The 26,963-nt window shown below is 36.8% G+C and overlaps 1 protein-coding gene across 1 annotated transcript in view; it reads right to left on the bottom strand.

Annotated features, from left to right (window-relative positions):
- Positions 1-3,812: 3,812 nt before the first annotated feature.
- The window catches only part of LOC128526749 (serine/threonine-protein kinase 4-like), a 36,181-nt gene continuing 13,030 nt past the window's right edge, over positions 3,813-26,963 (bottom strand). Inside the window, exons 3-11 of the mRNA XM_053498887.1 lie at positions 25,395-25,523; positions 24,910-25,024; positions 24,483-24,647; positions 23,016-23,183; positions 22,569-22,706; positions 19,180-19,308; positions 16,565-16,757; positions 11,158-11,285; positions 3,813-5,610 (exon numbers count right to left, since the gene is read on the bottom strand). Coding sequence (XP_053354862.1) covers positions 5,452-5,610; positions 11,158-11,285; positions 16,565-16,757; positions 19,180-19,308; positions 22,569-22,706; positions 23,016-23,183; positions 24,483-24,647; positions 24,910-25,024; positions 25,395-25,523 — 1,324 coding nt within the window. The 3' untranslated portion in view covers positions 3,813-5,451. The remainder of the gene's footprint in view (positions 5,611-11,157; positions 11,286-16,564; positions 16,758-19,179; positions 19,309-22,568; positions 22,707-23,015; positions 23,184-24,482; positions 24,648-24,909; positions 25,025-25,394; positions 25,524-26,963) is intronic.

Below are 26,963 nucleotides of genomic sequence, written 5' to 3'. Positions count from 1 at the left end.
TTCTCTGGAGAAATGCAAGGGTTTAACAGAAGGTTTTGAATGACAAAGTAGTTAATTAGATAACCGGGTGTGCTGGGATCTGCGAATGTTCTAAAATATGTGGGTGAGTGGTTGTCCAGGACAGGACTGGAGTTGATAACCAGCTGTAAGCTGTCCAAGGTACAGTGACTTCCTTTAACCCTTAACCTATTTTGTATAGGTCAAATTGAAAGTCAGATATGACAAAGCAATGGCAATAACTCACCATTCAGGATCAAATAACATGCAGATCCCCCTTCATCCAGAGCTTCAGCACCCGTTCTGCTGCATGTTGTGCTGGTACTGCAAATGTCCACTTAAATAACAAACTCTGTTTCTAGGAGAGGAGGTTTCTCTGGCTATTGAAGCTTCAAGGGGAATGGGCTTTGATAGAATGTACTGCACACCTGGCTTCCTAGCTTCCATGCCAAGTCATTCCCCAGTCCTCATTTCACACCATCTATACTGAAGCCACCATCAAAGAATTTGGGGAAGTTGGCCTAGACCACCTAGTCACTTATCACAAGTTAGTGCCTTAGAGCTAGGTTCTGCTATCCTATCCACTAAAGGGCGCAAGTTGACTACTCAGTGTGTTTTTTGGTGCTTGTTATTTTTTGCTGATTTAAATGTTTGTTGGTTCTTGGCTCTTTGTGTCTTTGGTTAGTGTCTTGAGTGCCTTGTCTTGCATGTGTTATGCTAATCTGTTTTTTCTTAGTCATAGTTTTCCTGTGGTTTACTGTGTATTTGTTCATGCTCAAGGTTTGTTTTTGTTTATTTGTATTTATAATTAAAATGTATTGTTTACATTTACATCATGCCTGTGATCTCTAATACACGACCGGAGGAAAAGAAGTGGTCAGAAACACTCAGCTTAGTTCTGCCCAGGAGTTTCCATTTTACATGGTGTTTTGAGTTAGACAATTGAGATTAACAGCATGTCGGTGCCTGCTGTAAACAAGAAGACTTAAACTTTTTAAGTAAAGCGAGGTAAGTAAGAGTAAGGCAACAGTAGCTATCTATTGTAGTAGTTACTTTGGAAGCTATCCCAAAAGCTGTACTTGTGTTAAAAAATTTACACCAGAGTGCTTTCTCAATGAGAACCTTTCTAATCTGATTTTATTCAATTCAATTCAGTTCAATTTTATTTGTATAGCACTTTTAAAAATTGTCATTGTTACAAAGCAGCTTTACACAAATTATGGAAATTTGTATGGACTGTGAAAAATGTGTATGAATCAAAATTATTATTGTAGATAGTCCCTGATGAGCAAGAAAAAACTCCCTGAGATGGCAGTAGGAAGAGAACCAGACTCAACAGGCAACCCATTATCATTTAAGTGATATTATATAAAGTCCAGTTTGTTATTAGAGGCTCAGATACTCAGAGACCAGCTGTTTGCATTAGCCGAGGCAAGGACCGCCTTGATAGTAAAGATGAAAATTTTATGAAAATATTAAAGCATAAGTGAGGATCTTTTATAGGTGATATCTACTGATGATGACTGTTTTACAAATGTTAGTACTCCATTTTTAAATTCTGTTTGTTTTAAAATGGTGTAGTTGAGGTCCAGTCCTCAACCCTATTGAAGTATGTGTATGTATATATGTATGAATGTATGTATATGCACAAGTGAGTGCATGTGTGTATTATTGCACATGGTCACATATTGTACATCAAAATACACAATATATATTGTATTGCACACATTTAAGGTGTCCTAGTGCAGCCTTCCTTTAAAACAAGGATTTCAGTGTTTGAAGCTTTCTTAGAGCTATACTTTTAAACAGTTTTTTAAATGTGTTTGAAGGGGATGTTGAATGCAGAACTGTAGTCGACATAGAGCATTCTCACATATGTGTTCCCTCTGTCCAGGTGTGTGAGAGTGGTGTGCGGCTAAGGCGGTGGTGTCGTCTGTGGGCATCTTTGGTCTGTATACGAACTGTAGGGGTCTAGGGTGACAGGGAGTGCGGAGCAAATATGTGTTTTTAAAAAGTCGTTTGAACGACTTCATGAAGACTGAAGTTAGTCCCACTGGTCGATAGTTGTTGAGACGAGATATTTTGGGTTTTTTTTGGAATAAAAACAATGGTGGATGCTCTAAAAATGTTAAGGACCACTGACTGATTCAAAGAAAGCTTAAAGTGCCCCTATTATGCAATTTTTAAAGTTGCTACTATTGCTTAATGAGTATCTTAAAACAGGTTTACATGTATGCAAGGTCAAAAAACACTTTAATTTTCTCCAAAAATAGATTTATTTTATTTGTGAAGCAAATTATTTGTGAAGCAAATTGTTATTTTATGTGTGAAGCAGTTCGAAGATTCAGTCTGTCTAAACCCCTCCCTTTCCGTGAGCCCTCACTGCTGTGATTGGTCAGATGGCGCGGTCCTTTATGATTGGTCTACCGCTACAGCGTGTGTCGGAAAACAAAACGCCCATGACCATAACTGAACGACGGCTCTGGAGACCCGTCAATACATAGAAAAGATGCCGCCGGTTTTATTGTGTAACGACCAGCTAATTTTATATTAACTGTGGCTACAAAAATTGAGAGGACTTTTATCTTTGTGTCGGTGTTGCGTTAAACGGCCAGTGAGCAAAAAGCACACACACAAACAAGTAGATAAAGCAAACGTGTATTATACAAAACTAAATAAAGTAAAAGAAAAAGGTGCACCACAACCAAACAAAGATATAAACAGTATTTACAAACTACATATAATAAACGATATGTGTATGTGTACGCGAGAGAGTGGAAAATGTCCGAAGTCCGTGTTTATTGTATGTGTGAGAGGAGTATACCGAAAATGGTTCGGTAAAAACTTTATTTATTGTGCACTGTCAGCGTCATAGATAGTTTATGTTCACACACAGCTACATGACACACTGCATGACGGATCATATTTAAAAAAGCATAATAGGACCTCTTCAAAGTTACTGGTGAGCACCCCCGTAAGTTGGTCGACGCATGCTCTCAGGACCCAGCATGGGATACCGTCAGGTCCTGGGGCTTTGTGTGGATTAACTCTTTTGAGTGCTCGTCTCACCTCAGCCGTATTTTTTACATCAAACCAAGCGTAGAAGGTGTTAAGCTCTTCTAGGAGTGTTGGACATTCTTGCTTGCTCCTTTGTAATCAGCGATGCAGCGTATTCCACTCCACAGGTGGCACAAGTAACATTTAGGGTTTTAATCAAAGATGGTGCAATGGCACAATATTATTCTAGTTAATGCAACAGACATTCTGTTCATTTATAAAAACCGGGAATAATTTGACAAAATTTTCTCAACTTAATTCATACAAAACCATAAACTACATTGATAAGCCATACAGTAAAACCAACTGTCTAATAATGTGCAGGCCCCAGTTTGGCCATCCAAATACCTCTGCCTCTCAATGAGGCTTGGTCTTTACAAAACTTTGGAAATTGTGCTGGCATATGTGGCAAATAGTTACCATCAAATTCTATCTGGTCAAAAGTCATTTTCTGCATTCTATTTTACAATTTGGTGAGTCTTATGCCCCTCTATATGCAGCAAGCTGCAAAACATTGTTTAGACACGTTTCCGTCATGGTCAGCCTTAAATTTCAATTAATTTCTCTCTTCTTAAACCATATTTGGTGGTTACTAACCACTGCAACTGGGAATAACCCAAAAGACTTTTTGGAGATGTTTCAGCAGATCCTTAAGCTTGCCCTTCATCACTTGCTACCCAATATATCCACCCCCCTGACAAGTGCCACCGTCATGAGGGCTGATCAGAATATATGCAAAGATCAAATAAGATAACACATTATAATGAATCCAGTTTATTATTCACACATAAGCCAAACTGACAAAAGAAACTTTTAAACACTTGAAAACAGATATTGCATAGTTTAAGGCACAGACAAAATTGTTCAAGACCAATTTTAGAACAGATGAGGTGTATTGACATTGGTTCTACAGTATATTCACATTGAGCCTAAATTGTGTGGTGTGTGAAAGAGCGTGGGAGAACAAGACAGACAAACACACACACACACACAAGGATGGAGGGTGGTAGAGGGAGAGAGAGAGAGCAAGAGGAAGCAGCATGTATTACTACTGTATTTATCAGTCATGTTATTACAGTGTAACAAGCTCCAAAAAAAAAGCACTATACAAATCTTTCACAGTAGCTATGGATTGCAATACAAATATATCCTGAGTCAAATAAACCTGAGTCTATTTTGCAATGACAAACATACACTCTAGCTAAAAAAATACCACACCCTCATGGATTCCACAAACTTTAAATGTTAAAAAATAAACTACTTTATAAAATTGGACTGCCTGATCTGACATTAACCATTAAAGAAAAATGTCAGCATTCAGCTTTTTTTTAATTAACTTATTTTATTATTTTCTTTAAATTAGTACACCATTATATCAAATATAATATTCTTACAGAGATCATCAAATCAGAGAGGGTGCTACAGGTTTCCACTTATGCCCTTCTAGATTGTTACGTAAAAAGATAAATACATCTATTCAAGGGGTGGAAATGTGTTTATAAACAATATTTAGAACTACAGCCATGACTTGTGATTTTAAGGACTGCTCTAATAAACTACCTTTTAGCAGCCATGTAGTTCATAGGGAACTATAAAACAGGGAACTGTTCATAGGGAACTGCACCATGTAGATTTGTTTATTGAACACAATCCTGCATTTTTTCCTATGTAATAAAAAGATATGTCCAAGTGGAATGTGAATACTGAGGTCTGGATAGTAAAACAGTTAATACTTGACTATAGAATGTAGGTGATTGAATAAAAGGATTTTTTAAAATGTAGACATGTTTGATTTTCAGTATTTTTATATAAAATCTACTGCAGACAGTTTTATTTCCTATTATTTTTTATAATTCCAGCCTTAGTTTTATCATGTGACTTTGTGTTTTAACCAGACATTCATTCTCGAGTGTGTCTACATTGAATTGACAGTACAGATAATGTGATGTTTAAAAAGACTTTTATAAATTATAAGGTATTCGTTTGTGTTGGCCAGGAAAGTTTTGGCTGCTTTAGAAAATCCTATAAATAAGATCATCATCATGATCTTAATGACCAACAGATGTTGTGAACTGTGATACCTACAGTCATAAAAATGACAAAAAAATGGCAAAATACTTGCCCAAGTTATGCAGGTCTTACAAAAGTGCAGCAAGTCAAACAGTGTATGACAAAATGTTGTTTCCTACTTTTTGATCTCATAAGAACAACAATCTAGTACCAACAATGGTGTAGAAACAGCAACAGATTAAAAAAATAAAATAAAACAGCAAATGCAAAAAGAAAACTAAGTTAAAAAAAACATACGGAAGCGTAGCTGGGACTGGCACAGCTACCTTTACAGGTAATTGACTGTAAAAAATTGTTGAGGAGTCATTAAGAGTTTCTTTAGCTGGTTTAAAAGTTCTGCTGACGTCGCTTTTTGGCCTCAATAGCATCGAGAATAGGCTGGCGTTTTGCTTGGTAGCGCTGGTGGATCTCCTCAATTTCCTGCTCCATCTGAGGGTCAAGTGAGGCCAGACGTCTTCTTAGCTCCTCAACACTTAAGGAACGTATCTGGAAAAATGGACATAGAGAGATAATTTTAAAGAAAAAGTTTAGATCATTAACAGTTTCTGATGCAGTAAATGAAGCTCCACTTATTCACAATAGCCCAGGCACTCTGATAGTGCTTACGGCACAACTAGAGTAATATGCTGAAGGGACAAATATTAGGGAATGAACCTTGAACATTTATACAGTTGTTTTAATCCAGTTCACCTTCATAACATATAAACAGTGTTCCTTTTTTTGAGTAACAGTGAGTAACTTATGTGACAAAACCACAAGAACATACTGTGGACAGATGGACCAAAAGCAGAGGGCTTTTGTTAAAGGACATCATGGCACTTGTTTACAGAAAAATAAATAAGGCATTTAAAGAACACATTCCCTACAGTCAAACATAGTGGAGGTTTAAAGATGATTTGGGGTTGCTTTGCTGCTTTTGGCACTTGATGCGCTGACTGTGTGAACAGTATCATAAAATATGATGATTATCAAAGACTTTTGGGGCAACATAGTGGCCAGTGTCAGAAAGCTGGCACTCCATTAGAGGTCATGGGTCACTCAAGAAGGACAACGACCCAAAACACCTAAAAAGCACTCAGAAATGGTTACAAACAAAGTGCTGGACAGTTCTGAAATGGCCAGCAATGAGTCCAGATTTAAATCCCATAGAACACCTGTGAAGAGATTTTAGAACAATTGTTGGGAGAAGGAATCCTTTGAATTTAAATGACCAAAGAACAAAAGGGGTGCTATCAAATATTAAGGTAAGGGTGCCAATAATTTTGTCCAGTACATTTTTGGGTTCTTTGTGGAATTGTATCAGATTTGACTTTTCTTCTCTTGCAAGGGTGCTAATATTTTTGCCCATGACTGTGTGTGTATCACACTTCTCGTCTCACACAGTTAGCCTTCCTTTACTTTTTTTTTTTTTTTTTTTACACACGCGCGCACACAATACTGTTCGGTCTTAGTAACGTCGCGTCTCTCTTTGTAACCACGTGTGTGCGTGTAAAGCCTCTTTAAATTTTTGTACTATTAATTATAACACGTGTAAAGCAAAACAAAGTCTCATTAAAAGAGGTTAAAGATCCATTTCTCTCGCTCTCTCAGTGTCAGCCTGCACTAAATCCGTTGTGTGTGAAAGTCGTGTCGCACAGTAGTTCTACTCATGGCAGGTCTAAGAGGCCCATGAATTTATTCAAATCTGAGGGATCATCCAAGCTTTATATCTGTTTTCTAAAGTTCAGCTAAAAATCTCTAAAGATGTTATTATCCAGAAAAGGATTGGTCAAAACCATGCCAGAAGCATCTCTGATCACTGTGGCAAGACACTCTGTCTTAATGCAAGGAAGCGGCTTGGTCCTGTGTGATTGCTCATAATATAGCTGTTTAGTTTTGAGTAATACAAGTTCTGCTTTAAAAGAGTTAAAGAAGTTCAACTGTCATAATAGTGTGTTTTCGATTAAACTCTTTTTTTTTTTCAATTAAATTTCATTTGCATAGCCCTTTTAACAATTGTCATTGACGCAAAGCAATTTACACAATCAAAAGATTTATTTAAGTTTGTATGGAATGTGAATGTATATGAATTAAAATGGTCAGATAGTTCCTGATGAGCAAGCTGAGGGCAACAGTGACGAGGATAAATTCCCTGAGATGGCAATAGGAAAAAACCTTGAGAAGAACCCGACTCAACAGGGAACTCATCCTCATTGATCTGCATTCATACTGTGTTAGGTGGCAGGCAGTTCAGCATAATAGTTGATGTTTTAAATAAAAAGAAAAGAAAAAAAAAATTTAATAGAAAAAAATCTGTTATATTTAAAGAACTTTCCCAGAATACTGTTTAGGTCTGATACATCAGCCAATTAGTCTCCAACATTGAGATAGTATAGTCATGGCTTTTTAGTAGTTAAAAAAAAAAAGTACAGGTTAAATGCATTTCCAGCACGAAGACATTCCTGCTGACTCCCAGATGACTTCTTTAGTGCCCTTTACGGGAATCTTGTAACTGAATATTGCATCAATAAAATAAAAATAAGACTATCTCTATTCTAAAACAAGAGACATCTTAGTGACTGGGTTTGAGACTGAAGGACTGTCATACTAAACTGACTAAAGGGACAAGTGGGGCTGTGGGCCTTTTTGTGCTCTACTAGAGAAAAACGTTTAGCTACAGTAGTCAAAGTCAACATACTCCTCAAAACTGCACTATGTTTTGGGTTTTTCAAACAGCTATCACAGCGCACATGCAAACAATGTGCAGAATAAAGAGGTTTTCGTATGGCTCAGTTAAAAAATTAGGGCAGTAAATGTGGCCAATATGTTTGGCGGATTTTCTATTTTCCCTCCAGCTGATAAAATATAACATTTTAATATTAACAAATGAAAAACTAAATTGCATAATTTTAATAAAAGTTTATTCCAGACTGCTACTTACAGGGTCCCAATACCTGCATTCATTTTTTTTATACTTTGTTTGCAATGTACAGAAATGGACGGCTTGGTCACTGTGCTTGCTGGAGTTTTACATTGCCCACTTTGCATTCTGGACTACAAGAGTCAAAGAAGATCAAAGCTATGGTTACAGTAACCCTACTTACGAATGAGTTCCGTTACAGGAGCATGTTCGTAAGTCGGATTTGTTGGTTAGGCAAAGCGAGTTGTATACACCTTTGACAATATAAAGCATACCAATTCACTTGACTAAATCTCTTCATTCTCAAAACTGCCATTATGTTGCCAAAAACCATAACCACCTAAGGAAATGAATCGCTCAGTGAAATGTGAGTGACTCAGCAATTCTCGTGACTTGAATGTTCGTAAGTCGGAGACTTACTGTGCATGTACGTGCGTGTGCGTGCGTGCGCGTAAAAAAAAAAAAACAGATCCTAAGACTGTTAGCTTACGGGCCAAGATCATGGCTATTGTCCAAAGTAAGGTGGAACAGTGTTCCTTTTACTTTGGGTATGCCATTTCCAATAAAAATAAAAAAAAAAGGATGTGAGACAGTTAATGGATTGTAATGATCTGCCAATTAGCCAAAGTCCAAAATTTATTATAGAATGGTAAAATGGAATGGTTTGTTTGACTTCAGCAAGTGAAATGTATTTGCACTCAAAGATCTGCAGATATAAAATCTTTTTTTAAATCTCTGATTGCTGTGACACTACTGTTAGAGGCAATTGATTCAGAAATTGATTCCTTACATAAGGCTATGTAAAGACTTTAAATACGTTTATGGGACCAATCAAATTGCATAAATACTTCTACGTACTAAAAAATTATTAGGTGGTACCATACTTCAATACCTCAGGTACTAAAGTCATAACCATCAGTAAGACAATAAGCATGCAGCATCCTTATTATAACATCAAGAAACAGGGCTCATTTGTAAGGTAGGTGTAAAAGGTGCAAGCGATTAAAAGTATGATCCGTTTTATCAGACTCTATGCCAATAGCACACAAAGCATTATATACAAAAAGATACTGCTGCCAACAACGGCTACGAAATGCAAGAAACGCATGAAAAATTAAAAGCAAAGGATGCTGCATGTTTGGCTGCAAGAACAACAAGCCATAGCCATCTTTCTCTCAACATTTACTGCATATGTCTGCTAAATAGGATGGATACAATGAGTTTAATCAAAAGCTGAACTGTATTGAATTAGTACTTCACAAAATACAGCAATCCTCTGGTAATGTGAAGATTCCTAATTTGATTTTGGCCTTTATACAATTTTATTCATAAAATTCATAGCTCTCTCTACTACTCAGCATCTCTATGAGCATCATTGTCTACCTGAGTAGTAACTACTTCAATAGAGCAAGTAGGCCTGTTATTATTTTTGCTCGGTTTATTTTCTTATTTAACTTAGTCATACTGTGATTGCTTTCGAAAGCAATTAAAAGAAAAACTTTAAAAAAACAATTTTTATTTTATATAGGCTATTTACTGTATTTTACATATTTCATTTCTATATGTTGCAGCATGTTGCAAACAGAGACTGAAACCGTGTCTTTGCATTTTTATATATTTATTATAGTCCGTTTTAATAAAAGTGCTTGGGGACATCTCATGTGTGACTTGGACTTAAAACTAAACATGGTCATGTGTTCCAACCTCAAACTATATCATATAAACACTATTATTTTATTGCGTGCGTCATTTCAAAATGTATCAATATACCACCCCAGTCCTAATTACCATATAACCTCAAGCTGTGGTAAAAAGTTACATTTTTTGTGTAAACATGACAAGGAGCTAAAAGAATAAAGATATGTACCATAATGTGTAATGTACATTTGTTTTTTTAAACATCAATACTAAAACATTGCTATTGAAAAAGGTAGTTTTTAGAAACCATTATCAGTGTCAAGGTATCATCATAAGCTTGGTAAGTGTAATGAAGAAAGCAAGTAAGTGTCAATAAATAAATAGCACTCAGCAGAATGAACAAACAAAAATCAGATACAGATACTCTTAATGATGTCACAGCCTCCATCACCAGGAGTCCAAAGAATGGAAATACTCTCTCTCCCCTAACAACTACCAGCTAATCTTAAGTTACTGTAAGCTCACAAAGACATAAGTCTCAATTTAAAAACTAAAAATGTATGCTTCCCCCTGATCAGCGTTTAAATAAATACACTGTATTAGCTTCACAGATAGATAGTCAGTTGACTATGCTCCAGTGGAAGCACATAAAAGTCTTCACTCTGGGCTGAAAATGGGCTAAAATTTGGTGGCCATCTCAAACTAAGGAAAAAAAAATCAGGGTGGTAAAGAAAAATACTGATAATATTAAACTAAGTTTGATTCAACAAAGCTGGAAAAAGTAACACCCATCTCATGAAAAAGCACAAATGGTTTTTTACAATACTGTATTTTAACTGAATAACTGATGTCCCTGTTTTTGACTTTGTTTTAGTCTGAGTCAACAACGCAGTGAACACTACTTACAGCAAACTTCTAATAATGAGCCACCAAATCAGTGAGACCCCAACCATGCAATTTTTCCAAGGCAGGGTACACTTTGGACATGGTGCCAGCCCATTGCTGGGCACACACACATTTACGCATTTGGCAGACGCTCTTATCCAGAGCGACTTACATTTTTATCTTATTACACATCTGAGCAGTTGAGGGTTAAGGGCCTTGCTCAAGGGCCCAACAGTGGCAACTTGGTGGTTGTGGGGTTTGAACCTGGGATCTTCCGAACCGTAGTCCAATGCCTTAACCACTGAGCTACCCCTGGCCTCCACACACTTAGACATTACGAGCAATTTGGAAACACTAATTAACTACTCTGCATGTCTTTGGCCTGTGGAAGGAAACAGGAGTACCAGGAGGTAAACCACCGAGCATGTGAAAAACATGCAAACAGACCTGAGCCGAGAATCAAACCCTGACCTTGAAGTTTCCTCTTTCATATTTCATATGTTAAACTTGTATGCAGTTTGCAGCAACTTGAGAGTTTATCAGTTTTATTATTTGAAACATCATCCTTGTCACTGTGCCTAAAAAAAGTTCTAGTTGAAACACTGACTTACCACCTCCATGTCCCCTTCTGTAGGCAGTCTGTTACAGTCGTTGTCACTGTTTTTGTTGTCCTCCTTTTCTTTCTGTTCAAAATACTGTAGGAATGACGGCTTAGCTGGCTGCATTGTTTCTGAATTATCTAGAATAAAAAATAAAAAAAAAGCATCTTAATCTGCGTTAAACAAGTAATGGTTAGGCTTTTCATACTCATTAGGTGTGGGTAGAAATTTTAAACAAAGTGCTTTCAGCTTTGAAGCTAACTATTAAATTATGTACAAATGTAGTAATTAGCACAAACTATTCAATATTTTTTTTCTTTTCTATTGATGATGCATAAGAACTCAAAGATGTCCACCAAGTGATCCTCACCTTATCATTTATTCATGCTGATAAATTATTCAGTTATTACCTTATTGTCTTACCTCTGCTCTCCCACACAGGCATACAGAATAAGCATACACAACCACAAATTTGACTCCATGGTAGCATTAAGGTAGTGGTATGTGCAATGGAATTGTAAAAATTAATTTATGTTCCTGAAGCCCTGACATTATACAGCCCTTAGCTAATAGCTATAGCTAATATTACCATAAAATCATGAAAGAAATAAAAATGCTAAAAAGAATTTCCAGCTTAAAAAAAATGTTATAAGCTGCTGGCACATGATTATTATTTACTAGAAATAAGGAATAAGGCATAGTAGGGACTGAATAAGACTCAGTAAACAGCAGGGATAGCAGGCTCTTAATAGCATTAATTAATACTAACAGCATCAATTAGCATACACAACACTTTAATTTGTTTTTCATGGAAAATTTAAGTGCCCTTATAGAAGCAATTAATACATATAGTCACCCCAAACCAGAAAGCAAAAATGTGGTATGGTCTGATGATACAGAGGTAAAACTTTTTGGGCATAATTGCAAAAAACATATGTTTGGTACAAAAACTTGCTTATTACCTAAATACAGAAATACCACAGCCATATGGGATGGCGGTGGCAGCACTGCGTTATGGTGCCATTACTATTTTTGTTGGAACTGGGGCTAGTGAAGATACCAGGAATCGAATATTGTATATAGATTAGATAAGTTGTAAGCACCGTATTGCATTAGCATCACCGGTTGAGCCGTTTTACTGGATGCCTTGGATTACCATCAAAAGATGTAAAAAGTACTACTTTATTTTTCGACCAGCAGGTATCATAGCAATATGTACTGACTACAGGCATTATCTTTCAAAAATGAGTGAAACGTGGACACCCATAGATAGTTACTTTTTAGATTCTCAGACAAGAATGCATTTCCAGGGAAAAAAAAAACAAACATTCTAATTAATGCAATCGGGTAGTAGCACCATCTAATATATATCGTAGAGTCAGCATAGAATAGTGGGTTTGTCCAATCTAGTCCAGGATATCTATGTACAGAATCACGGATAGCTGTATCTATTTGACACAAAACCTGCAGGCCTCAATTAGTAATAACAATAAATCAAACGTTGAAATTGCCCAGTCAGAGGCCAAATCCAAATAATGTTGAAAATGACGAAGAAGAAGAAGAGATCCTCCTGCACTTTGATGGACAAGGAGTGTTTTGCACAAGTTTGGACACTATAATAAAACTGTCTAACTAAGCTGTACTAACTTGGTAGGCATTTACACAAAAGCAGACTCATGTATCTTATTATTGTGCTATACTACAAAATTTGCTTTAGCAAAGTACACTGCCTGGCCAACACTGCATTCAGCTTTAATTATGGAAATCATAATTTAATTATGTGGTGGCCAATTCATGTGTAAAAATGATTCCTCATGCCCCTGGAACCTTTATTTCATAATTTGAGTAATTGCCTATGCCATCAGTGGAGAAAAAAAAATCAATTGATAGAACAACAGTCATTCAGAACATTCAGTTAGTCAGATGACTACATTTTGGGTAGTCAGTTGGGTTGCATGCATCAAATTAAAAATGAGTGAATATTTGCGAGACAACCAAGTTTATGAGTTTGAACACTGCATATCTTGTCTATGTGGTGTTTTGTAATAAAGTGCCTTCCCACCTTAATAAACAATTACTAAGTTGCGTTGTTGCCCTTTGTAGAACTACAAAAATGCCTTGGTGCCCCTGCAATTAACAGTATATTTAAGGCATTCACCGCAGATATATATTTATATACTTTGATTAAATCATTATTGCAGTGCTTAATATATTTGAGACTGCAATATTTTTTCTTATCCCTAACTGCTGGTTAATAGCTTCTTATTTCATTAAGAACCATGTCGGAAGATGTACTCTATGGTTGTGGAAAAGATATTACTGTGTTATAGAAGGGTAAAATAAATGGCATGAAGCAAAGAAGACAACTAAGTAGAGTGCTGAAATTACTGGAACTGGGTTATAAATTGTCCAACACATGGAAAACCTGGAAGGGTAGTTGCGCTGTTACTATTTTTGAACATCTAAATTTTTTAATTTTCTAACACAACTTAAAGATTTAATTTGTTTCAGTAGTCCAGCCCTGTTTATATACATTTTAAGATAATTTGCACATGTTAAATACAATTGCTTATACTCTATATTTTCAGGATTTTCCTATTAAACAAGACACAAAAATGCTCAAATCCTAATGCAAGTTAATCTCCAATATAATTTGCGTAAAAGAAAAGTAATCTGCTGTAGTTTACAGTACACCAGAATTATATCTGAACATGATAAAGGTTGATCTAGATTATGCATTCTTCCATGTGAGCGGTAAGGCACTTGGTACAGATCTATACTAAACCAATATTTTTCCATTAGGGGGAGAGCAGGATTGAAGGTTTACTTCCCTGGGCTGATTGATTGGGATCATTTTGCAGATGGTGAGGTGTCTGTATTGAAATTGGAGAAAGCAAGCTTAAGAGTAAGAGACAGCCCATGGGGATTAAAGTGCAAGCAACTTAAAAGATGCCACTCAATGACCTAATTGTAATAAGTATTAAATGATCTAATATGGGAAGCCTGAAATAGTAAAATGCTTTTGCAAAATATACACAAAATATTTTCGTTTCCATCAGGTGGATTAATCACCATGTGGCTGCACAAATGTGTCTCAAAATAGTCATCATGAATTGATAAACATTTTAGTGGTCGATAAAGAAACCTGCAGGACATGAGTGTTTTGGCTCAGACTTGACCTCTATTGTTGCTTTTAATGTACCCGATATATTTACGGCGTATATAAAAAAATAATAAAGGGTTTATTTTCCTTCTTTTTTACAGTTAAATTCAAAAAGTTAAATTGTTATATAGTCTAGCTTTATAGGATGTTAAGTGAAATATAGCCAGCCTATTTTGTTTTAATTTTGATTACAGCTTATTGCTCATAAAAATTAAAAGTCCAAAATATAAAAATATTTGAATATTTCATTTTGAATTTTAGCAAATTACTATTCATTCAGTATAAAGTTTATGTCTTGGACTAGTTCAATACACACAACCACAATGGACTGCTGACTGACAGTTGTTCAGGAGACGATCACTGAGACTCTCCACAAGGAGGGGAAGCCACACAATGTCATTGTTGAAAAAGATGGCTATATATATATATATATATATATATATATAGTATATACACACACATACATCTAAAAATATAATCAAATATATACAGGGGTTGGACACTCACTCACCCACAGTCATTACTGGTTAATCCTGTATTCAGGGTTGCGGGGGGCCTGGAGTCTATCCCAAGAGACTTAGGGCACGAGGCAGGGTACACCCTGGACAGGGCACCAATCCATTGCAGGGCACAGAGCCATACACACCATCATTCATACACTACAGGCAATCTGAGAACTCCAAACCAGTCCAACCTACATGTCTTTGGACTGTGGGAGGAAACCGGAGTACCCGGAGAAATCTGACCAAGCACAGGGAGAACATTCAAACTCCATGCAAACAGAGACGGGAATCGAACTCGGACCCAGAAGAAAGTAGTGCTAACCACTACACCACCCTGCCGTCGAGGGGTTAAACAATAAAACTGAAACACTGGCCAATTTATTGTTGGAGGTTTTATGGCTAAATTTGACCAGCCTGGAGGCCAATCTTCATTGACTGCACATTCCACCAGTAAGAGCAGAGGGTGAAGGTTTAATTAGCAGAGTAATAGCAGTTTATATTGCAATACACACAACATTATGGGTGACATATCAGAGTTCAAAAGAGGGCAAATTGTTGGTGCGTGTCTTAAATACAAAAAACAAAACAAAAACAACATAAAACCACAGCTGCCCAACTCACTGCAGAATTAAATGTGCACCTCAACTCTCCTGGGTCAATGTACATGGCAGGGCTGCTATAGCCAACCCTTTGATCACTCATACCAATACCAAACGTAGGTTTCAATAGTCGCAGCAGCAGCAAGATTGGGCTGTAGAGTCCACCTTCACTGTCTTTCCCACATCCGGGAGAGTTACAGTGTGGAGTGGTTAAGGCATTGGACTATGGTTCGGAAGATCCCAGGTTCAAACCCCACAACCACCAAGTTGCCACTGTTGAGCCCTTGACCCCCAACTGCTCAGATGTGTAATAAGATAAAAATGTAAGTCGCTCTGGATAAGAGCGTCTGCTAAATGCCCAAATGTAAATGTAAGAAGTGCACCACACAGATTGTTGCATGCCCAGAGTGAAGCATGGAGGTGAAACAGTGATGGTTTGGGCTACAATATCATGGCATTCCCTAGGCCCAATACTTGTGTTAGATGGGTGCGTCACTGCCAAGGACTACCGGACCATTCTGCGCACCCAGTGGTTCAAACATTGTATCCTGAAGGCGGTGCCGTGTATCAGTATGATAATGCACCAATACACACAGCAAGACTGGTGACAGAGTGGTTTGATGAACATGAAAGTGAAGTTAAACATCTCCCATGGCCTGCACAGTCACCAGATCTAAATATTATTGAGCCACTTTGGGGTGTTTTAAAGGAGTGAATCAGAAAACGTTTCCCTCCATCACATAGTGACCTGTATTGTAGTGCTGTATTGGCCGCAAAAGGGGCCCTTTACCATACTAATGAATTATCGTGGTCTAAAACCAGGCGTTTAAGTTTCATTGTCCAATTCCTGTACATTTCAAGCATTAACAATAGTGCTACTGGAGCCATTTCCACATTTAAAAAGGTTACAGCCTAATTTAAAATCTGAAAACCTTCTGCGCTCCACCCAAACCTTTGATCATAATTATCAACACACAAGACTAAGATAAATTAAGAACAAATTAATTTAAATTATTAATGTAAATATACAATTAATTTTTTAGGGCAATTCCAAATATTACACTGCACTACATTTATGACCTAAGCATTCCAAACCAACTCAATGAAAGCTCACAATGAAGAAACAAGAGGGAGAGCGGATCATGCACACTTACGTTTCATTGTGCCTGCATCCTCATCTTCATCCTCCGAGTTTATAACCATGGTACCAATCTGAGACTCCAAGGTGCTGTCGTTGTGCTGAATCATGGTTCCCAAAGAACTACTGAGTGACCCGGCTGCACGTACAGTTCCAAGATCTGATGTGCTGGCCCTCACCATTGTACCCTGATCAACTTCATCCTCATCCTGATTTCCCCAAAAAGAAACAATAGAATTAAATAATAAATAAATAAATAAATAAATAAACATATATGTCACAATCTAAATAGAAGCCATGTTTCTTATATAATATACATATATACACATATACACATACATATACACATACTCAGCAAAAAAAGAAACGTCCTCTGACTTCAAACTTAATGTGCAAATATTTGTATAAAAAGAGTTGACTAAAAGAGTCAACACCATAAGACATAAACTAAAAATGTTTCACAATGTGTCCCTGAATGAAGGGAGGCTCAAAATCAAAAGTACCAGTCAGTAAGTACTGCAGTGCATCTCCTCCCCCTAATGGACTGCCTATTGCGGACAGTCTGAGCACTGATGGAGGGATTGTGTGTTCCTGGTGTGTATCGGACAGTTGTTGTGGCCATCCTGTACCTGTCACGCAGGTGTGATATTCGGATGTAACTAGGGGTGTGCCAAAAAATCGATTCACAGAAAAATCTAGATTCTCATTTGCAACGATTCAGAATCGACCTAAAATGTCCAAGAATCGATTTAATAAATAAATAAAATCAGCTGGCTGTTTTTAAATTAGCCTCCATTTTTGTAACTAGCGTACTGGTCTGTACTGATGTCACCACGCAGGCGGTTTTTGAACGTAAGCGTGCGCGGCAAATCACTAAAACAAAAAGAAAGCAAGTATGGATGAGAGGGAGATCCAATCGGCCCCATCTTCACTTAAAGCTAAAGTTTGGCGTCATTTCGGTTTTTACCGAATGCCTGGAAGCACTGCGCTGGACATGACACACACCGTGTGCAAGCTTTGCAAAACGAAAACCAAGTACTTCGGCAGCACAACAAATGCGCGTGCTCATATTACTAGGCATCACCTGGAGCTCAGCGACACGGAGCAGAGTCAGCCGCCAACTGCAGACCAACGCACACTGCAGTGCTTCACGAAACTCCCTGATGTTTTTTTTTTTGTCTTTTCCGGTTGTGTTCTACATGATATTTGTGGTAAACTTTCCTGGAAAATGCATCTATTTTCAACCATTTTGTATTATGAAGAAGCACTTTATTTTTGTTCCAATTTATTTTATAGCTAGCTACTAATGAGTAGCAATTGAGAACCAGACAATGTTTTTGATAAAAGGCACTTTCCTGAGAATTTAACTTAATAAATGTGAAAAAGACACTTTAATGTCTCCGTTTGTCATTCTGTATAGCAAAGCAGATGAGAGTAGATCATGATCAGAAACCCGATTAGAAATCATTATGAATAAAATCTAATCATTTTGAATCGAAAATCTTTTTGAATCGAATCGTGGCCTCAAGAATCGGAATCGAATTAAATCGTGAGATGGTAAAAGTTTCCCACCCCTAGATGTAACGATCCTGTGGAGGTGTTGTTACACGTGGTCTTCCACTGCGAGGATGATCAGCTGTCCTTCCTGTCTCCCTGTAACGCCGTCTTAGGCGTCTCACAGTGCGGACATGGCAATTTATTGCCCTAGCCACATCAGCAGTCCTCATGCCTCCCTGCAGCATGCCTAATGCACGTTCACACAGATGAGCAGGGACCCTGGGCATCTTTCTTTGGGTGTTTCACAGTCGGTAGACAAGTTTATTTAGTGTCCTGCGTTTTTAGAGCTGTGACCTTAAATGCCTACTTTCTGTAAGCTCTTAAGGTCTTAACGACTATTCCACAGGTGCATGTTAATTAATTGATTATGGTTAATTGAACATGCATGGAATACATTGTTTAAACCCTTTACAATAAAGATCTGTAAAGTTATTTGGATTTTTACATTATTGTTAAAATACACAGTCCTGAAAAAGGGACGTTTTTTTTTTTTTTTGCTGAGTATATATATCTTAATATCTTAATACATATATTAATATATAAAAATTTTAGGATTTTTATAAATCACTGCAGTTGTATATTTTTTCCCTCAATCAACACGTAAGTAGGGATGCACCGAAATTTCGGCCGCCGAAAATTTTCGGCCGAAATAGCATTATCGGTTTCGGCCGAAACGTAAGAAAGCGCCGAAAATAAAAGCCGAAATTGTCGCCACGCCTCTCCCATCCTCCCGTCTCGTTCGCGCTGTCATTACGCATCAAACACGGAGTATGTCGCCGGTTTGGAAGCACTTTAAAGTTTCAGATGAGGACAGCAAAGTTGCAATATGCAACATTTTTTTTAATACAAACAAAAAAAAATATATTTTAAACATGTTTTTTAATGAAGCCATTTTCGGTTTCGGTATCGGTTTTCGGCCAAGTGCATCCAAAAATTTCGGTTTCGTTTTCGGCCCAGAATTTTCATTTCGGTGCATCCCTAGTATTAAGATATTATAATAATGGATATTACCCATAACTAACAGGTTGCAGACCCATCTAATTTTTTTGTAAAACTAAATAGACATTTAAGTACCGAATTTTCTTCATCCTCTGCATCCTGCTCTCTCTGTTGAGCCTCTTGTTTCTTGAGTTTGAGCTCCATAGACTCTGTAATTAGTGCCTTTAGGACGCTGTTGGACTTAACACTCTTCATGAATGGGTGCTGAAAAAAAAAAAAAAAAAAAAAAAAGAGTAAAAAGTAAATAAATATGCAGACATACATAAACCTTAAATTAACATGCTCTCTCTCTAGTAAAAAACAATAAAATAATAACTATCTGGCCTTGTTTCAGCTACTGCATATACACCGCAATCTGAGTCATCATGGATGGTGCAGTAACCAATAGTTAAGGTTTTTCTCAACAGTGTTAAAATTACTGATACTTTGGTAATTCTGCACAGGGCTACACAAGATTGAGCCTAATCTTATTGCCTTTAGCACCAGTCTAATGTACACACATTTGACAACATGGTCCATATTACATTTTTGTTTCATTACATATACATGTATAATATCACTATTTTTTTTACATTCCTACACAAAAGTAATTATGGGAAAGAACATTCAGCTTTTGTTGTTTTTCTTCTTTCTGCTACTCTAGGGTCTGTGACAACAGATAACTCGAAAGCATTCTGATAATTTTGACTCATACACATTTCCATAATTTTCTTTTTATTCTGGAAAGCTGCTTTGCGACAATGACCAATGTTAGAAGCGCTGTACCAAAATATAATAATATAAATTAGGGTTGCAACAACGAATCGATTAAATCAATAAAAATTGATTACTAAAAGAGTTGGCAATGAATTTCATAATTGATGATGCAACACAGAGACATTTGATTGTTTAAGAAAAAACTTTATTTAAGCGCGGAGTGGAGTGAACAGTTTCGCAAACTGATGCCAGCAGAGTTTGGCGCCTCATAGACAGGGCAAAGCAAAAATAAAAAAAAAAACAAGCGGAGGTAGAGGAAAGATACATGGCGGAGGCAGAGAAATATGTAATCGTGCAATCGTCTTCCCTGCTGGGTCTTAGTGCGCCTCTCTTAGGCCTTGTTCACACGGGCGGTAAGTTTTTGGATAAACGAATGTGCTCTGAACGTCCTAGACATTTATGTTGCGTTTTGTAGTGGCGCTTGATTAACTTCTACACCAGCGTTCGTTTGTCTCTGTCTAACGTCAGCCTGCAGCCCAAATTGTAGTTTGTGTGTTAACCTGTAGGGGCAGTGTCGGGAACTGGATATGAAAGCCCGCCGCTACCGGGTTCACTCTCTGACTGCACAACGTCGGATTAAAGGAAGTTTTTTTTTGTGTGGTATATGAAGAAATGCGAAATTTCCGCGTAAGTTTTTCAACAATTATTTTTTTCAATTTTGCCTTTTTCCGCATTTTCCTATGTATAACATGTAGGATCATGGGATATATCCAGTCCTCCGAAACGTAAAATGAACGTGCAAAAAACGAACTAGAAGCGGTTTCCTTGCGTTCGTTGGGTTTTGAACGGCAAGAAAAAGCTGCATGCAACGTTTTAATGGCGTATAAACGTGCAGCCGGACAAACGCACGTTACCAAAGCAAACGCTCGATTTTAGCGCACGTGTGAACAAGGTCTTACTGGTATTAATCAATAGTACTGTTTACTATAACACTGACCACGTGTGTGCGCATAAAACATATTTTATTTTGTGTCTATATGCGGTGTGTGTACAGCGCGCGTGTAAAGCAAAAGTCTCATTAGAGACGTTAAAAATCCATATTCTCTCTCTGCTGGACACCGTGCCGCACACACGCACACAGACCCAAAGGTAAAGTGCAGGTTAATTTGTTTTATTTTTACTTTACAGCAGTGTTTCCGTTATTGTGTTTTTTAAAATAAAATTTGGTTTACGAGTGTTTTGGAATACAAGCCTGCTTCCGAAACGAATTTTGCTTGTAATCAAAGGTTCCACTGTATATATTTGGCAGATGTAAAGCATACATGTCTACGTTTTTTGTGTAAGTCCATTTTTATTTTATTTTATTAGTATTATAACAGCTCAAGGAGCAACATGTTTGTGCACTTTCTAAATATTTTAGTTCTGTTTTTAAAGAAAGGTTTGGAAAAGAATGCTTTTCTTGTTTTTTTTTTCCTCGATTCATCAATTAATCTGAAAAAATAATCGTCAGAATAATCGATTATTAACATAATCGTTAGTTGCAGCCCTAATATAAATATATCTTAAAAATGTAATAAAATGTAGGGGTCTAATTGACACTAATTTTACACACACACACGCACGCACACACACGCGCACGCACGCACGCTATATAAATTATAGCATTTTAGCTGAGTAGCAAATTCTGCAACTGTGTGCTGTGTTCAAAATTGTGTAACATGAAATGTGGTTCAGTTAACATTAAGTCCACTTTGTTGGGGTTACCTAGTTGTTCACTGATAGAGACTTGGGTACAAAACTGCTTGTAGTAATTTTAGTTATTAAAGTAATCAGAGTGAATGCAATCATAAACAACCACAGCAAAACTGATTATATCAAATGCAGTCCATTCCATCCTCACGGTTTCTAAATGGAACTGTCCTACACAGTCAACTGAATCTTTAAGCAGACCATATGGGGCCATCCTTAGCAATGATTTTCACAAACCTTATCTTTGACAGCCATCTTAATTATCTTTATTTGTATTTTTACTTTTTCCTTGGCTTGGTGCACTTTACAACACTCATAATCTCTGGATTTGTGTGGTACATTGTCATTTTTATAAATGTATATTTTGTTGTTAATCTAACCTGGGTGTGAGTGTGTATGTGGATTAAACTTGAATCTGCATGTTACTTACAAGATGTAATAACCTGAATCACCTAGTTCAGTACATTACGGTGCGTTATTATTCTCTGTTCTGTATGTTACACCGACAGAAAGTGATTGCTATCTTAGTGCAAGAGCTTTCCATTAAACACTATTTGGAATTCAACCTCGGAACCTAGAAATGAATGCTGCTGATATTCTAAAGCGGAAACAAACGGAGAAACCTACAAGATTTATAGGAATATTCCCACCTCCATAGTTTATTCTCGTGACCTTTTGACTACATAGTAATCTATAAGAATTTAAAACCAATTAATAAATTTAATTAAGTTTGACGCCTACGGTCAGTTGCCAGCTCCACCAGTCGTGGTTATTTCTAATTAATTCCCAGCCAGTGCCCAAACCTCAGCCACTGGATGCAGTGCCGGTCCCAAGCCCGGATAAAATGAGAGGGTTGTGTCAGGAATGGCATCCGGCGTAAAACCTGTGCCAAGGTGTAGTGCGGACTGGGTATTACGCTGTGGTGACCCCTTGCCGGGAGCAGCCAAAAGACCAACACACACAACACTGGGTGAGGGAGACAGTTACACAGAGAGGTAGAAATAGAAAACCCGGCATACCTGTAATAGCTGTGTGGCTGTTGCTCTGTTTTCTGGATTCTTGATTAGGCATTGTGACACAAAATCCCTGAAGGATTCTGACCACTGGTCAGGGTTCCGAAATGTTGGTGGGGGATTTGTTGGAATCATGAATATTGCCTGTTTCAACAACAACCCAAACACACATCAGCATTATTATTTATTATTATTGGACCATGTAACTTAAAAGATCTTACAATGTAGCTAGTTATAAAAATATCCACATTTATGAGACATATTTACTAAAAAAAAAATAATTATATATAAAAATCTACCTTTTTCACAACATATGTATTGTGTAATTTGTGTTTTTAAACACAAATTACACAATATATATGTTGTCTAAAATGATCACTGCAAGGTCTTTGTGCTAGAAATAATTCATATTTAATTAAATCATACTGTGATTTTATAAAGCCAAGGATTTACCCTCATGGGGTGTATGTCTGCATACGGCGGTTTTCCCTCAGCCATTTCTATAGCAGTAATGCCCAGAGACCAGATATCCGCTACACAGTTATAGCCAATTTCCTGAATGACCTCTGGAGCCATCCAAAATGGTGTCCCAATCACTGTGTTGCGTTTTGCCATTGTGTCCTAATGTGAAGCAAAAAACAGAAGGTACATTTTTTTTTAGCTTTTACACAAAAGTACTACTTCATATATATACAGGAACTTCTAAAAAAATTAGCATATTGTGATAAAGTTTATTATTTTCTGTAATGTACTGATAAACATTAGACTTTCATATATTTCAGATTCATTACACACAACTGAAGTAGTTTAAGCCTTTCATTGTTTTAATATTGATGATTTTGGCATACAGCTCATGAAAACCCAAAATTCCTATCTCAAAAAATTAGCATATTTCATCCGACCAATAAAAGAAAAGTGTTTTTAATACAAAAAAAGTCAACCTTCAAATAATTATGTTTAGTTATGCACTCAATACTTGGTCGGGAATCCTTTTGCAGAAATGACTGCTTCAATGCGGCGTGGCATGGAGGCAATCAGCCTGTGGCACTGCTGAGGTGTTATGGAGGCCCAGGATGCTTCGATTGCGGCCTTAAGCTCATCCAGAGTGTTGGGTCTTGCGTCTCTCAACTTTCTTTCCTGCACACGCCTGCACACGGTGGCTCTGGATGTTTCTACTCCAGACTCAGTCCACTGCTTCCGCAGGTCCCCCAAGGTCTGGAATCGGTCCTTCTCCACAATCTTCTTCAGGGTCCTGTCACCTCTTCTCGTTGTGCAGCGTTTTTTTGCCACACTTTTTCCTTCCCACAGACTTCCCACTGAGGTGCCTTGATACAGCACTCTGGGAACAGCCTATTCGTTCAGAAATTTCTTTCTGTGTCTTACCCTCTTGCTTGAGGGTGTCAATGATGGCCTTCTGGACAGCAGTCAGGTCGGCAGTCTTACCCATGATTGCGGTTTGGAGTAATGAACCAGGCTGGGAGTTTTTAAAAGCCTCAGGAATCTTTTGCAGGTGTTTAGAGTTAATTAGTTGATTCAGATGGTTAGGTTAATAGCTCGTGTAGAGAACCTTTTCATGATATGCTAATTTTTTGAGATAGGAATTTTGGGTTTTCATGAGCTGTATGCCAAAATCACCAACATTAAAATAATTAAAAGGCTTGAACTACTTCAGTTGTGTGTACTAAAATATATGAAAGTCTAATGTTTATTAGTACATTACAGAAAATAATGGACTTTATCACAATATGCTAATTTTAAATTTTTAATATTCAAGGACCTGTAGAATACATTTTCTTCCAAATCATCTTGCATTACAGTGCTACATACACTAGTCAAGGTATTTCAAAACATCATGAATTTAATTACATCTCAAAATCTTGAAATACAACCTATGTATACTTATTACTGTTTTTTCCTTACAGTTAGCTGTCCCGCAACACCAAAATCAGCAAGTTTGGCCTGTCCCTCAGAGTTCAGCAGAATGTTTCCAGCTTTGATGTCTCTGTGGATTTTCCTCATGAAGTGCAGGTATTCCAGTCCTTTAAGGGTAGACTGCACAATGGCAGCTATTTCATCTTCTGCTAACTGTTACACATGCAATAACATGGATAAATGATGACAGCTTTACTTTACCAATTTTTCCAGACTAGTTAAAGCAATAAACTTTAGAATACAGGAAATACTTAAGAGAACTCAGAATTAATGCTATGAAAAAGGGTACCTCAAAAATGAGTAGCTTCCAGAAATGTATCAAATAAAATAACTTTTGGTATTTTTTTCCCTCATATAAAAACAATTAGCAGTGAATAGATTATATCATATGGATTGTTTGATTAATTTCACTTACCGTTTTGTTGCGCAGTCTGATAATGTCAGACACAGAGCCAGCTCCACAGTATTCCATGACAATCCACAAATCACTGTTCTTAAAGTAACTGCCATAATATTTCACCACGTGCGGACTGTTAAAACAATCAACGGCCAATCATGAATTGTAAAAGAATATATAATAAACTCAATAAAAGTATTAGAAATAAAAAATAATAAATATAAAAGAAATATCCATAACCATAGGGCAATAAAGTTAAAGAAACTCATTAAATTTCTTCTTCATTATTTTTTAAAAATATATTTCTACAATATTTTTCCATTACATATAAAAAACCTGGTACAAACTGAACGTATATTAAATTTGTTAAGAACAACAATTTATTAAGAATTTTTACATTAACTTGACACCCCAAATTATAAATGGGAAATAGAAGATCTTCCCTGTGCCATTACTAGAGGGATGTAACAGTCAAGGACAGATTCATGCGTGTGTGAGCAAACCTGTTACACTGCTGCATAATGGAGATCTCTTTAATGATTTCTTGTAGGTCTGACTCCACAGGAACCTGTTTAATCGCCACGATCTCCCCAGTCTCTTTATAATGTGCTTTGAATACACTGCCATAAGACCTGCAAAAGGTTTACTACATATTAATGACCGTTTTTTATCACAGACAAGAGGTGGATAAAAAGCCTCCTTAATAAGAATGTTAACAGTTACTAATAAATTAATAAATTGGGGTTAAGTATTTAACCGTTTTAAAGAGATATTCAATGACAATGTTTGTATTGCATGTATTCTTTTCCAGAGCTCATATATAAATATATTTTAACATTATAATAGAGGTTGAACTTGTATTGCACATTGCCTTAACTGCATGGTATTTTTGTGGCTTCCTTTTTCGTGGCAAATGTTTTATGCTGAAAGCCCTTCCTAATGCAACCCTCCTACAGTTAAAAGAAAACATTATCTAGAATTACTAATGTGTTCAAGTATTGTTTAAGGAAAATGCAGGAAATTTGCAAACTAATGTATTTAGTTTTGTCTTTTATCATTTTATTTGTTTTTATGATGTCTAGAAATTCCAGCTGAGTTTTCTTTTATATGTTGAACAATGTATGAAAAAAGTGTTAGCAATTTCCTTTGCACTGCTAAATTAGAAAGACAATGATAATATTCCTTTCATGGCGCACAAAATAGGACATGTCAGAAATTCACTGACACTTTCTCATATAAGCTGCATAAAGTATGAGTAAATGGTTTTTGGTACTCACAGACACTAATACCGCTACCGATATTGAAATAACTGTACCGAGTAAATCGGACTCGGGGGGAAAAAAAATAAATAAACCATGTCCTGTTGGTTTTTTAGCATTCGAATAAATCTGAGTAAACGGCTCTATACGCTTTAGAAGTGATCCTGCTACTTTATCAAAATATGCCAGTGACCCAGTTCCACTGACAGCTACGCATGCCAGTGGTATTACACTGTGAATGATCACAGGCTGTTTTTCAAATGATGTGGTATGCTTTGAAACATGAGACCACCCTTTACTTTTCCATATACTTCTCTTCCAATCATCCATTAATCTTTTATTAGAGCTTTTTAAAGATTTTTTTTTTTTTCTCTCAAGTGGTTTGCATCTTGAGGTAAACCATCTGTATTTACATTCATGAAGGCATGGCAGGTCATTTGACAATGATATGCCTACCCACTCCAAAGTGCTCTTGTTTTGGCTAAACCTGCAATTTTTTTGTACAATAGACAAAGAACCAAGTATAGCTGAATTTAAATTGACATTTTATCCAATTTTAACCTGCTGAATCTTATCCCCCATAAATGCTGATCTTCAGTTCTTTATAGTAAATGAGCACAAATGTTTGTGTGCAAAAACGATACACAAATTACAAAGACCAGTTTGTAGCAATTTAAATCATATGGGCAGTCTAAAAATGATACTCCTAGTATCTAAAAAAACAACAACAAAAAAAACATGGATGAGCACAATGGTTTTATTTTGGTTTCTGATCTATGAAGGTAAAACAGTAGCAAAACCCGAGAGCTTGCA

This window comes from Clarias gariepinus, chromosome 6, assembly GCF_024256425.1.
Source record: "Clarias gariepinus isolate MV-2021 ecotype Netherlands chromosome 6, CGAR_prim_01v2, whole genome shotgun sequence".
In the NCBI taxonomy this organism is placed as follows: Eukaryota; Metazoa; Chordata; class Actinopteri; order Siluriformes; family Clariidae; genus Clarias; species Clarias gariepinus.
Note: the sequence above shows the minus strand (reverse complement) of the source record. Positions and strands in the feature narration are given on the sequence as shown.